At 44.6% G+C, this 14,184-nt stretch overlaps 1 protein-coding gene across 9 annotated transcripts in view; it reads right to left on the reverse strand.

Annotated features, from left to right (window-relative positions):
- Window positions 1–14,184, reverse strand: part of Fryl (FRY like transcription coactivator) — a 224,196-nt gene that overhangs the window by 19,599 nt on the left and 190,413 nt on the right. For all 9 annotated transcript variants that reach the window (XM_050149644.1, XM_050149641.1, XM_050149639.1 and 6 more), the window contains 8 exons: window positions 11,392–11,562; window positions 9,901–10,041; window positions 7,774–7,971; window positions 6,806–6,967; window positions 6,641–6,715; window positions 6,178–6,354; window positions 4,524–4,727; window positions 2,776–2,940 (listed from right to left, as the gene is read on the reverse strand). In XM_050149644.1, coding sequence (XP_050005601.1) covers window positions 2,776–2,940; window positions 4,524–4,727; window positions 6,178–6,354; window positions 6,641–6,715; window positions 6,806–6,967; window positions 7,774–7,971; window positions 9,901–10,041; window positions 11,392–11,562 — 1,293 coding nt within the window. The remainder of the gene's footprint in view (window positions 1–2,775; window positions 2,941–4,523; window positions 4,728–6,177; window positions 6,355–6,640; window positions 6,716–6,805; window positions 6,968–7,773; window positions 7,972–9,900; window positions 10,042–11,391; window positions 11,563–14,184) is intronic.

The following is a 14,184-nucleotide window of genomic DNA, read 5'->3' on the forward strand; positions in this document are numbered from 1 at the left end:
AAAAAAAGGGTAAACCGAAGCGTTTTTTTCCCTCTGGTAGAAAAGATGCCCCCAGGGACTTTTTGGTGCTCAGGAAGAAAGTTCTTTAGTCCGTTGTATATTGTTGTGTGTAGCTAGGCTCAGTACTGTAATCCAAGCACTTGGGAGGTTGAGGCAGTGAGTTCCAGGCCAGCCGAGGCTACATAGTGAGACTCCACCTCAAAATCAAAAACTCTAAATCAAAACAAACAAAACAGCCAAGAAAGAGACAGCGATCCCATATATGTATGTGGAATTACATATATGTGTATGGGATTACTCTAAGGCTAACTTTCTCATCATTCGTTACTGTTAAAATTTCTGGAGAAGATGTAATTCACAGTTTTAAAATTTGTTTTTGGCCGGGCGGTGGTGGCGCACGCCTTTAATCCCAGCACTCGGGAGGCAGAGGCAGGCGGATCTCTGTGAGTTCGAGACCAGCCTGGTCTACAAGAGCTAGTTCCAGGACAGGCTCCAAAACCACAGAGAAACCCTGTCTCGAAAAACCAAAAAAAAAAAAAATTTGTTTTTGCCTGCTTGTTACTCCTGCTAGGGTTAAGCTCCATGCCACCAGCTGCCTGTTTTATACGCCCAGATGCTAGACTAGTGTCTAGCATGGGACAGGGGCGCAATAGCACTGGCTAAACTGGGTAAGGTGGCTCACACCTGTACTTACAGCCCTTGGGAGGCCGAGGCATGAGGACTGCCAAGAATTCAAGAATGACCTGGGCTGCAGAATAGGATCCTGCCTTAAAAAAGAAGAAATGAATGAATGCATGCTCACCTAAGCTGCATCTTCATCTCTAGGCTCCAGCACACTGCTTACCGTGGCATAGGTATTGCTGTGCTTTGGGACTGGAATATACTTCTAAAGGTCCTTGGATAAGGGCTTGCTCCCCCACGTGATGCTATAGGAAGGTAGTGGGCTTAGAGGTGGGTCATTGGGGGGAGGTGCCCCTGAAGGGGACTGCAGGACCTTGCTCTCCTTCCTTTTACCATTTCATTTAAGGCCATGGTGAACAGATTTGCTTAGTTGGTGCTTCTGCCGTGATTGCTACGAGAGGTCACTCTGTCAGGAACTGAAAGCACCAAAAGAGGGATCCCACAGAGGCCTCGCTTCCTTTCAAACTGATTACCTAGGGCGCTATGAAAGCGCTCATCAGTGGAGCCCCGTCCTGAAAGGAACGTCCGCACAGTCTCCGGCTCTCGACGGGGCTTGGGGCTTGTCTAAGTTTGAGAATGGTGCTCCCCACCACCATGCCCGACCCTCTTCACTACTGCGCACTTCCCTCTTCTTCCACCCATTTTATTCTCCAGGACACTGCACGGAATATAACGTTAGTTTACATGCCATGTCCTGTGCATGCTACCCCTCTATCTGAAACCTGTCCTGTATCTCTGTCCCCACCAAAAACCAGTTTATTACTCTCTGGATGTCCACAAGTCCTTCAACATAGTGAGTTCCTGTTGAAATTGTATATGTGAACACACACACACACACACACACACACACACACACACATTGCAAATGTCTTTTCAATCATCGCCTTTCTTCCTAGCCTTCTGCTGAAACTCCGGCACCTAGTGAAACCACAAAGAACACTTGACTGAGCTATTTACAGCTTCATTCTATTAGTTCAAAGACCCATGATCAGGAAGCCAAATGCCTCCGATGCAAAACATACCTGTTCACCGTTAAAGAGGGTCCAGGCATGTCCAATTCCCAGCCGACTAAGAGCACACGACTTTGCCTTACAAAGGACTAATAACCATGTCAGTTGAGGTCTCGTTTTAACTACATTAATTTCATTAACAGACAAAAATGCATCAGTTTCTAATACTTACCGAGCAGAAAGCCTGTTTCACAGCGCTATGGCAATAATTACATTTTTAAAAAGTATCTATAGGGGGCTGGAGAGATGGCTCAGAGGTTAAGAGCACCGGCTGCTCTTCCTGAGGTCCTGAGTTCAATTCCCAGCAACCACATGGTGGCTCACAACCATCAGTACTGAGATCTGGCGCCCTCCTCTGGCATGAGAGCATACATTGAGGCAGAATGTTGTATACATAATAAATAAATAAATTTTTAAAAAAATAAATAAAATAAAAAGTATCTATAATCATCTTTAAAAAAGCAACAACAACACTAAAGACAATTAATACTTACTTATTTTGGTCAGTCATTAGCTTGGAATCTGGCTTACTTCTTACAGGCCTTCCAAAAACCATACTAGTGGTTCCAAAGTCCTTTGGTAAGGTTCATTAAACCAGCTGCTAACACAGCTAGCCTGAGGTCCTAACCCAGTCATAGCACCAAATCACAGGAAACCCACACAAAGCAAAAGGGAAGGGGAGGGACACAGGGAAGCAGTCCTTCACAGAAACACAGCGTCCCAGGCAACGCCTGCTGTCCCCAGAGAAGCGCGCGCTTACGCCGTAACCGAGTCACACTCTGCAGCGCAAAATGCTCATTGACACACTTGACATTATTTTTAACCTGTAGGCTGTTTCCGACATGTCAACTTTGTAAAACAAAAAAAAAAAAAAAAGAAGAAGAAAGAAACAAACAAAACTAAAAACAACCAACCAGGTCGGACAGTTTCGTTTAAAACAACCCCAACAGGTTAGAAATACTGAAAACAAATCAAATCATTAGCAGCACGTCAGCTGAAAACTCTTGGGGAAGAAAAGCAAGGGATGTGGCGGGGTGCTGAAGGGAGCCTAGATTGGCCATGCACCAGCCCCGTGGCTCCCCACCTCAGGCAGCTGGCTGCTAGCATTATCTAGACAGGCCTCCAAACTGGGGGTCTCGTCTCTGATCTGCAGCACGTCTTCTGTTGTGTTGCTGCTGGCGGAGTCCTGAGACTGGAGCAGGTCCTGGTGTTCGGGCATCAGGTCATCTGCCACACAGTCGCTGTTCAGCTGGGAGGGGAGATGCGTTCATTAGCAGCGACAGTCAGGAAACAGCACGCGCCACCAGTATTTCATGGGCTTAGTTATAAAGGACTTCTGGGAGTTCCGAAAGTTACCCTCCCCCACCTAGTAATGTATTGGGATAGTTTGTGAATGGGAGCAGCTAATCCCTCAGCATGATGGCGCGTGCCCAAGGTTAATTGTGGCCAACTAAACCGAGGGAAAGAGCTAAGAGCTATCTAGAACTATACTAGCCTTGAGCCAAAATTCTCATTTTTCATCTATCATCCTATTTTTCTGGGGTGGGAGCAGGGAGAGATGCTCATATATCCCAGGCAGACCTCAAACTCTGTAACCAAAGACCCTTGTACTTTTGATCCTTCTGCCTCCGCCGCCTGGGTATGTACCACTCTGCCCAGTTTATGGGGCGATGGAGATCAAACCCTGTGCTTCGTCTGAGCTAAGCAAGCATCTACCAACTGAGCCCCACCCAGCCCCACAGTCATTCTGTTTGGTCTGAGGGTTTATTTTTATGGTGCTGGTATTGAAGGGACCCTATGCATGCCAGGCAAATGCTCTTCTGCTGAGCTTCGTCTCAGCCCCTCTGAGGATCTGTGACAGCGGGAACTGCGGAGGGTCAGGCAGGCGTGATGAAGTGCACCACTCCGTCACCTAAGCCAAGACCAACAGCAGTTTCACTAAGACCAAAATGTAAGAAAAGAAAACCCAGTAAAGTTGTTTATACTAACAGAGCGTCATTGGTGAGGCTAGGTACAGTAACTGTTTTCCCTGGGTGAGTATTCAACATAGCAAATACCAAGCTTTTGATTTAGAATACACAGAGGCAAATACTAATTTTTTTCCCATGCAGACCAAGCAGTTTTAAATGGGTTTCTTTACCTCAGTACCACTGAGACCGGAGCTGGTCTTGTTGGTAAGTAGTCAACTCTGCCCCATGGCTTCTGTGAGATCTAGCTGTTAATAGGTGCTCACTCACTGTGTGCTGGGTGGCTTAACTCAGCCACTACTGTTAAGAGTCTATTTTTAGGGAATGGTTACACAACCTGACAAAGTGACAAAGTGGGTAAAGCCAGCCCGAGTTTATAATCACAGTTTGCATAGTCTGAACCATGATCAGAGAGGCAGAGCCGGCCCTGTAGTTTATGGCTGGCCTCCACGGCTGCTCACCATGCGCCTCCTTTAGTCTCTGTGGCCAGTAGCTTGGCCATTCTTCTGAACTAATCCCCTGTAGGGGATTTTCGGTGACATGGTAAAGTGTGACTTTAGTGACACGGTGAAGTGCAAGGGGACTATGCAGACAGCCAGTTTCCAGTCCACTCACTAGCTGTGTGTTCTGAGACACGGCTCTTACTCGGTAGAAATGCATTAACCCTGCTTGCCTTGTGTGGTCAGCTGAGAATTACGAGATGAGTACATGTAAAAGCTTGATTTCGTCACAAGCAACAGAATACTTATTTCAGGGCATGCATTTTGTACATAGTGAAATGACAATCAACACCACTTTTTTCTTTGAACTCGAAGCTAAGAGTTAGTCGAGCCCCCTCTACTTCGCAGATAGGTGAGAGTAATACCATCTGTGTGCGCGACAGGATCTGGCTGGCCGTGAGGGCAGCTTCTTCCTCTGAGGACTCGTCTGTATCCTCCTGGTTCGTCAGGGTCAGACTGGGGGTACTGCTAGAACAGGGGTACTCCTGGAGGGATGGTGTGTCTCCTTTGTCAATACTGTCCAGCGAGCGCCGGCGGACACCCCAGTTGAAATTGTCCATGCTCTCCCCCTGGAAAAACAAGACAGGATATCTGAGGACTCGGCTGCATGCTTATTGATGCTGCAGAAGCTATGACACCCAGAAACACACACGGAGGTGAAAAATTACTGAATGCATCATCAAAAGCAGAGTTTCAATCAGCCCGTCTGTTTCTTTCAATGTTTAACCCGTCATCAAATACTTATATTTTTAGAGATTAAAAATTATTTGGTCATTTTTACTAAATCATTTTCTTAAATTCATCTCGTACTGCTGGGGGACTGACTACATCTAGACTCTAGGTCATGTCTACTCTAACACACAGGCACAAATGAGACCACACAGAGGACAGCTACATCACAGGTGACAACGAAGACACAACCCACGCAACACCAGGCTGCAACTTACCTGCAGTTCCTGGTTAGCAAAAAGGAAAACACACAAAGTTAGAAAGCACGAAGACACACATTCAAATATATGCTACGCTTTTGGGGGAAAACTGTGATTTCTCAAACCCAAAGACGGACGAAAGCTCTGGATTTAGCTTTTGGCGGGAAGCTGACATGGGATTGGAACTGGGGGAGAGCTGGAGACAGACACGTAAAACAACGCTTCCGTGATACACGTCGGCGACATGAGAGATTTACAGAAATTTTCAAAATGTACACAGCTCATACTCGGGACGATGCAATGGCTGACTTCTAGCACCCACAACCAACTGGCGACAATACAGGGTTACGGTTAATTTCTTCCGAGGGACAGCTGCAGTTTAGACACAGTGGTCGTTTTTCAATATAGTTTAAAACCAAGGTCACAGCTATCAAGACACAACTGTTGCCAACTTCAAAAGAGGTCACAAGAGAGACGACACAATTCAGCCTCACTCCAGTCGGGATTTATGCTATGTTCGTGCTGAGCCTCCAAGTCAGAAGAACGTAATTCTTCACAGTCTAAAGCCCTGGTGTAACAAACTGTACTACACTGGCAAAAAGAGAAAAGGGTGATTTATATCTCTTTACATGGGAGGGACTGTCTGAAACAGAGGCTTTCACAAAAGAACGCATCCCCCCTAAACGGGGTAATTCTTTCAAATGGAATTTTAGCTGGAAATCAGTTGTGTAAGACTGACAGGTTAAACCCAAACTGTTCACTCCACTTCGCGCTTCAAGAGCTCTGCCCACTGCGCCCTCGGATCCACTCTGGCTATTTCTCAAGGTGGATTAGACGCTTTGGGTTCCGCAAGGTTAGGGTTGGAAAGTACCTTTCTTGAACTTGAACACACTACAATAACCACTGTGAGTCCCTTTTTTTACCCTGTAGAGACAGGCATGGGCTCTTCTGTGACTAACTGTGGCACTCAGAGCTCCGTATTAGTTTATCTTTCTGGATTCTACAGTCATCTCCGTAAGGGAAGATGGCATGGTCAGAGTCTGGCTCGAGCGTGACTATCTGGAAATGTCAAGAAAGCCCACGTTCTTACCTCTGCATCTTCCAACTCAACATCCAAGAAGTCAAAGTCCTTAAAGACGCCGAACTGCTGCTCACTGCTGTTGTCTTCCACGGCAACTTCTTCTTCCTGAATTATGTCCTCTGTGGTGGAAATCAAGCTGGTCTGCTGGTCCCCGCCTTCCAGATCCTCATTAGAAGAAAATACAACCTGCCGCCCCGAGAAAGGTTAAAAAAGAGGAAAAAGAAAAGGTTTGTCCATCACTTTTGTCACTCTGAGTCTGAAGGATCAGCCCGACTCTCCAAGCAATGTAGAATTTCAGTTTACTCTTCGTGCCTAACTAGTTCAACACTCGATCAGCATAGCCGCCAGATTTTGCAACAGACAAGACCACCTCCTTTTCATTCTTGGTTAATACCAGGACTTACTTAGAGAAGGCAAGCACCAAGACACAACGATTTTGGCACTTTTTATCTACACGCTCCTGGTTACTCACAGACGGATTCTTTGGGAGGCCAGATTCGGGGCCACAGAGGGACAGCACGCTCATCAGCTTCTCTCTTGTTCTCCGCTAACAGGAAGGAAATCCCCGGGTTAGTATGGGTGGTGCGCATGCTCACAAAATCGATTCCTCCAGCCCATGCTGATGCTCCCTCCGCACCTGTGATAACTGTGGCCTTTTCCAGCTGACAGGAACCAGGGCATTGGAAGTGGAGCCAGAGGAGGTGGAGGATGTGCTCCTGGTGACGGCGATCACCTTGGCTTTCCCATTCCTTCCCGCGGCGCTGTGCTGGCCTCCGTACTTGTTCCCAATGATGGGCGTCTACACAGAAACAAATGCCAAAGCTGACTCGAAGTTTCCACGGCAAAGAAACTAGCAAGGGTGAACAATCGGTCTATCATGACACTGTCTACAAATGATCAAGAAAGCAGGCTGAGCAAGCCAGTAAGCGGCACTCCTACATGGCCTCGACAGCAGCTCCTGCCTCCAGGTTCCGGCCCTGCCTTCCCTGGATGATAGACTACAAGTTGTAAGATGAAATAAACCCTTTCCTCTCCAAGCTGACATTGGTTGTAGTGTTTTATGACAGCAAAAGAAACCCTGACCAAGGTATCCCCAATACCCCCAAACTGTCCAATACCCCCAAACTGTCATATCTGCTCCCTTAGAGCTATTTTTCTATACTCAGCTTAAATGTTTCCCTTCTTTTGTGTGTGTGTGTGTGTGTGTGTGTGTGTGTGTGTGTGTGGTTCCAGACATTGTTTCTCCATATTGCTTTGGAGTCTGTCCTGGAATTAGCTCTTGTAGACCAGGCTGGCCTTGAACTCACAGAGATCCACCGGCCTCTGCCTCTCTCCAGTGCTGGGATTAAAGGCGTGCGCCACCACCGCCAGGCAATGTTCCCTCCTTCAGGAGCGTACTATAGATTCCCAGAGCACTGCGACCTTACTTCCAGTCAGGCAGAATCGTGATGCTCATCTGCCTGTTTCCTCAAGACGATGTAAGCTTCCTCAGAGCCAGCCTTCTCCCAGTTTTACAAACACTATTACAGTATCTGATTCCAAGTACAAGTCTTAGGCTTGAGCGAGAACTCCCAACAGTACAGTTTCGACTGTGGGGTGCCTTACCTCAGAGATGTCAAAGTGAAAGTCTAAGGTCTTGCCGGGCAACTCCTTTGAGACGTTATTGAAAATCTTGGCGAAGGATATCTCCGGAGAACCTACGTCTACTCCATAGGCCTTGGGGATGTCGTTGGGCACAACCAGACTTGCAGAGCGGGACACCACCAGCTTGAGGATGTTGAGGGCTTCCTTCCAGTAAGGACTCTGCGTTCAGAAAGAGTCAACATGAGAGTTACAGGTGTGCACGCTGATGAACAAAGAACCCAGGCAATGCCGTAGACTGTGGGAACAGTATTGCTGTAGGATGTCTATACAATGACTCATTTTCCTCTGAGAGCTTTGAGAGGTCTGAGCTACTAAACATAGGAAAGTCTGGTCGTGTTAGATGATCGCACACACAGATTCTTCCTAATGGAGGCTCTTATTTTTTCTCCCAGGAGGTACTTTGTAAATCATTGATCTGGAAAGTTGTATGCAGGAACCTGGCTGCTCTTACAGGTTACATACATATGAACTCTCCAAGTAAAGCTTTTGACTTCAAATCTACATCTTAAATAAGACAATAAAAAATTTTAAAATATATACATTTTAGACATAAACACTAAAACCCATTTTGACCTCTTTAAAAAAACTTTTTATCATTTTATTTCATGTGTGGGTGCTTTGCCTGTATGTGCCTACACACATTTGTGCGGTGTCTACAGAGACCAGAAGAGGGTGTTGGATCCCCTGGAATTGGAGTTACAGGTGGCTGTGAGCTGCCATGTGGGTGCTGGTCGTCAAACTCGGGTCCTAACCAAAAGCAACAAGTGTTCTTAACTGCTGAGCTGTCTTAGCCCATGGACTTGTTTCTTGACTACCCAGGGCCCCAAATATGAGAGGCACACTCTCAGGAGTTTCAGAAGAAGGTGTTCCTCATCATGGTACCTATGTTTCCCAGTTATATTTCATTTTTCTTAGTTTTATATATTCCTACAAAGTAATTTAGAGACTGATATGACAGATATGTATGTGCAGAAGAGTTGCTGTCTAGGAAAGAACTTATAATCACCTTTTCTTTTTCTTTTAATGTGTGTGGGTGATTTTTGCCTGCGCACACGGCTCTGTAATGCATGTGTGCTATGCTGGAAGAGGCCAGAGGGAGGCATCAGTTTCCCACAGATGGTTGTGAGTTACCAAATGATGCTGGGAATCAAACCTGGGTCCTCTGGAAGAGCAACCAGGGCTCAAAAACACTCTCCAGACCCTCATAATTGTTTTTTTTTTTTTAATTACTAAAAAGAATACACAGAAAAAACTCAAAAAAAAAAAAACCTTCTGCCACTGAGCCACACCCCCAACACCTCAAAAACGGTTTCCTACAAGTTGATTAATTTTGGATTGGGGCTAGACTCAGTATTTCCCTTAGAAAATTCTGCTCAGTAAATGATGTGCCGGTGGGGTATAAACTGAAAATACTTGTCTGTGAAGGGATATCTAGGGATAGTTTATTTTTATTTCATTACTATTATTCTTTATTATGCAGTATGTGTGTGTCTGTGTGCTTGGGACTAAACTTGGGTCCTCTGCCAGAGCAGCACACACTCTGCCATCTCTCCAGCCCTCCCTGGACGCTTTACCTAACAGCACCTTTCTTTTACAAGTGGTTTAAAGGTGAGATGCAGCACCTCCCAGTTTGCCAGTTACCGTTCACACTGAAACAAAGTTTGGATTGCTATTTTCTAAATGTCTGGTACTTCCTGACACACAAAAGCCAACTCTCAAATACAGACTTTTAAAGTAGTCTTCTGTTTCTAAAGTTTTTTTTATCTAATACATAACACCTGGCTAATGCAGAGAGTCACACAAAGAATGAAGTAAATCTCAGCCCTAATTTTCAGAGATGGTACCTACTGCCTTTTGCATCCACACACACGCTCTAGCTGCTGGGGAAATGCGACTGTTAAATCTGACAAAAGCATCACACCAATGCAATCATCCAGACGGTTCTTCTGTGTCACACCGAGAACATTTTGTTTAGTAAATACTCCTGGAAACATCCCTACCCTTGAGTACCTAGGGTGCTTCCGAATTTTATACTCCTGAATTAGCTCGAGTTGAACAATGCTGCCCATGAGTTCTGCGGTCACTCACCTGTACGTATTTGCCAATGATCTTTATGATCTCCAGGTTAAACTGCTTGGCCGGGGCAGCAGACAGGTCAACGTGACTCAGGAGACTATAGATGATCTGGAGCAGCGACTGCTGCATGCTGGACAGCCCTTTCTCTAGGAGCTGGAAATCAGGTTTAAACATAGGCTTTAATCGGGCTGAACAAAACACGGCATCACACTTGCATAGCTGAACAGCAGGAACAGGCTTAATCTGTTACTGTGTTCAAGTTGTCAGAAACCAGGACACTGGTATAATATAAGGATATATATATACACACACACACACACACACACACACACACATATATATGTATGTATATAAAATCTTTTCTTCTGTCAGAAAGGTTAACTATTTCTCATCTCATTGACAGCCTTAAATAATAAATAAATAATATTCATTTTAGGTTAAAGAAAAAATGACTACTATCACCAAAGAATGAACTACTATTCATACACCACTTATAAAACTAGATAGTAGCTAATTGATCTTGCACAAGATTTTATCCTATAAAACTGAAAAGACTGACTGCTACCTGGACCCTCAATGGCCAGTTCACACACCTCTGACCACCAAAAAGAAACATGTACTTTAGTAGAAAAAAAAAAAAAGCAAAGTTTTTATTCTCTCTTGAGTTTTTATTCTTTCTTCCCTTTCTGGAATTCACGGTGTAGCCCAGGCTGGTCTCAAAACCTCTAGTTTCTTGATTGCTGTGATCACAGGTATGAACCTAGTATGAACCTAGCTTCCAAGAACTAATTTTGAAGACAGAAAATTTGTAACCATTCTCCAGGATTAACACCACCAAATCACACTTTCCATTTTCCATAAAGGAGAGGTTTACATTATCATCGTGCCTGCAGTTTTTGATGTCAACCTGACACACACAGGCTAGAGTAATTTGGAATGAAAGAACATCAGTAGAGAAAATGCCTTCCCCAGGCTGCTCTGGAGGCAAGCACCTGGGGCTTTTCTTTTTCTTTTATTTATTAAAGATTGATCTGAGAAAGCCCAGCCCATTGTAGGTGGCAACACCCTTCGGTAGATGGTTCTGGGGTACAGAAGAAAGCATGCCGAGCAAGCCAGTAAGCACCCCTCCATGGTCTTTATACTAGCTCCTGCCCCAGATTTCTACCCAACTCTCTCAGGGACATTCTGTGATGTGGAGCCGTAAGCAAAATCAACCCTTTCCTAAGTCGCCTTTAGTCTCGGTGCTTATCACAGCAACAGAAATCCTAACTAAGACATTTGCGTTCATGTCAACTAAGGCAATGATGGAGAAACTAAATAGAAGCGGGAGGAAAACATCCGACTTAAGAAATCCTTTTGTACTTGAATCAGCTCTGTCTCTCTTCTCTGACGCGCTCTCCACTCACTTCCAACTCGGAGACTAGTTGGCACCACAGGGCTGCTTTCTGCAAGCAGCCACTTGACAATTTCCCTACCGAGCAGGTCAAAGCCCCCTGAATTCACCTCTGCCAGGTAAGTCACAAGACTGAAGGTCGCATCCGAGAAGGAGTCGTGCAGGTAGCGGCACACCACGTTGATCCAGTTGGAACAGTCTCGGGAGTAGGTGTGCGTGCTGTACAAACTCATCATGTGAGCCAGGTTCACCAGGGTCGGGCACTTCTCCTCTGCACAGACCTACAGAACACACGGGCTTATTTCATCTGCCTATCCTCTAAACCTGTTCTAGGCTACATGCATTTATTCCAAGAAATAACTTGGCTTGCATATTTAAGATTCAATGCATTCCCGTTCAAAAGCTAGGAAAGTTAAGTGGAGAAGTTAACAACCCAAGGCACTACGCAGAGGATTGCAGCAGAGCAGCAGTTCTCAACCTGAGTCTCCCCCTTGGGCCAACCTCCATCTCTAGGCATATTTACATTATGATTTACAGCAGTAGCAGAATTACAGTTATGAAGGAGCAATGGAAATAATTTTATGTCTGGGAGTTCACAGCAATAGGAACCGCATCAAAGAGTCACAGCATTAGGAAGGTTGAGAAGCATGGGAACAGAGGAATGCAAAGAGAAGGGACATGTCCAGCCAACACTTGTCAGGGTTTTGCATGGTATAGTGTTTCGGGCTATAATAGACTGTCTCTGGTAAACGACCATCTATGGTTTTGTAAGCCCTACCCATGACTTTGTAGCTGTTTTGCCAAATCCCAAGGTGCTCTAGTGCCCCAGAGCCCTAAACTGCCTTCAGGCAGTTTGAAATTATGTCAGTGCTGAGTTCCTTGGCCACTCCTTGTGAAGTCAACCCATAAACACATCTGTCTTCCGGAAGTTGCTTGACATAGAGTTATGGAATGGGCAGCAGCAAATCTTTGGGGGACCTTATTGGCTGAATTCACATCCTTAGTTCCTTTATTCCCTGGGTTATTGGTAACGATGTCTCTTAGCCTCCTCTGGGAAACGCTACAACAATCTAGAATGGATAAAGGGCCCTTGCTGCTTTACTACTCTAGTAGGTATTCATTAAGAAAGACTGGCCTAGTCATCATGTCCACTTTCAGCTTTCTTTTTTTCATTTGTCTCACTTGCTCTGCTGCTTTACTAACACTTTGTATGCATTTCCCCAACTGCCTAGATCATTTACCATAGCAAATATCGCCTCTGAAATATATGTATACATTTAACTATTTGTTTGAAACAATTCTGATAATTCAGAGGACGTCTGACACGGGGGCGGGGGGGGGGGGGAGGAGGCCCTCAAGTCCGCGTCTCAGCCGTTATCCCTTCCTGGGCTAGAGCTATAGGGGCAGGTTGACTGCCGACAACATGGAGCAACATGGAAACTGTTTTCTAAATCTCATCGATCATCCATAAAACCGACGAGAAGATGGAGGGAGGCCTTGGTTGACCTTTCTTATTGCTATTTCAACATGAATGACTTAAGAAGTCATATAATCTTGTGACTTCACAGTAACTATTTAAATCTTTGCTAGAAAAATTTTCTCGAATGACGATACACTCTTTGGGGTTTTGTTTGCTTTTGAGCCTTGCCAGACTTGAATTGCTGACTCTTCCTCCTTGGCTTTCTGCTTGCTGGGATCACACGCAGGTGTGCGCTATCACCTCTGGCTGTTACAAAGGGTATTTTTATTTTCTCAGCAATAATTTTTTTTAAACATTTATCTTTGAAAAGGGACAGAATTCCTGTGCAATATTATAAAAAAGAAAATGACCTAAGATTTCATTTTGACATTTTTGAAGCACCATATTAGAATTCACTCTGAAGGTCCCAAAATAATAAAACTGTTTTGTTATGATTTCTGCCATAATGAAGGAGTGTTGCCTGGCCCCGAAATGCCAAGCACCCCATGGTCACAAACAGAGATCTGGTGATATTTGCATAATGAGGAAGTACATAATGGCAGAGAATTACTCTCAACAGTTACAAGCGAGAGAATAAATTAAGGAAATCAATTTCACCACATCCTGCAGGTTGCTAAAAGCACACACAGAGGGAGCCATCCTGTGCTGCGCCGCAGGAGAAAGCATACTTGAAAACAATTTAGCAATCACAGAAGGCCTGATTTGGATTCTTAGAAGCAAAAAAATTATGTGGGGACTTCCTGTGACCTGATGAGGTCATGGCAGCTGCATCTTTATCCTCAGGGCCTAGGACATGTTTAGGTCAGGCTTAAATCTGGCCTTCTCAGTGAATCCAGCATTGCACTCTGGATTTAAATGCTAGATCTATTTCCCTATTTGTGCTTTCTATTTCCTTAAAAAGTCCAATTAAGCCCCCCCCCCATACTTCCCTTCAAGTTTTCTTTCTAACCCCTCAACTGGGGGCTATAGAAAGGAGACTTTGTTTTATATTTTTCTGACGATGCATCATTAGAATATTAAACTCTATTTTAACAAATTTTATATTATTCTAAACCCTTATTAGTGAAAATACTATGTATAAAGTTGGTTTATTTTAGGAAGATATCTAAAAGTATTTTATTTCAAACAGTCAGTTTTCCATTCTTATTAAATTAATAAGTTCCCAAACTTATTAAAATCAAGAATAAGAATTTTTGAGTCATCTTTTTTTTTTACAACCAGGTATGTTTTTCTTTCAATTTCATTACATTTATTTATTATCATACATGTGTGCATGTGTATGGAGGAGGTCACTGGACAGCTTGCTGGACATGGTTCTACTTTACAGGACCTGGGACTCACACCCAGGTTGTGAGGACTGGGGGCAAGTGTCTTTACTTATGAGCCATCTCACCAGTCGGTTTTTCTTTTTTACTGTTTTTAC

Source organism: Alexandromys fortis, unplaced genomic scaffold (assembly GCF_014885135.2).
Source record: "Alexandromys fortis isolate MF-2015 unplaced genomic scaffold, M_Fortis_MF-2015_v1.1 scaffold_0, whole genome shotgun sequence".
Taxonomy (NCBI): Eukaryota; Metazoa; Chordata; class Mammalia; order Rodentia; family Cricetidae; genus Alexandromys; species Alexandromys fortis.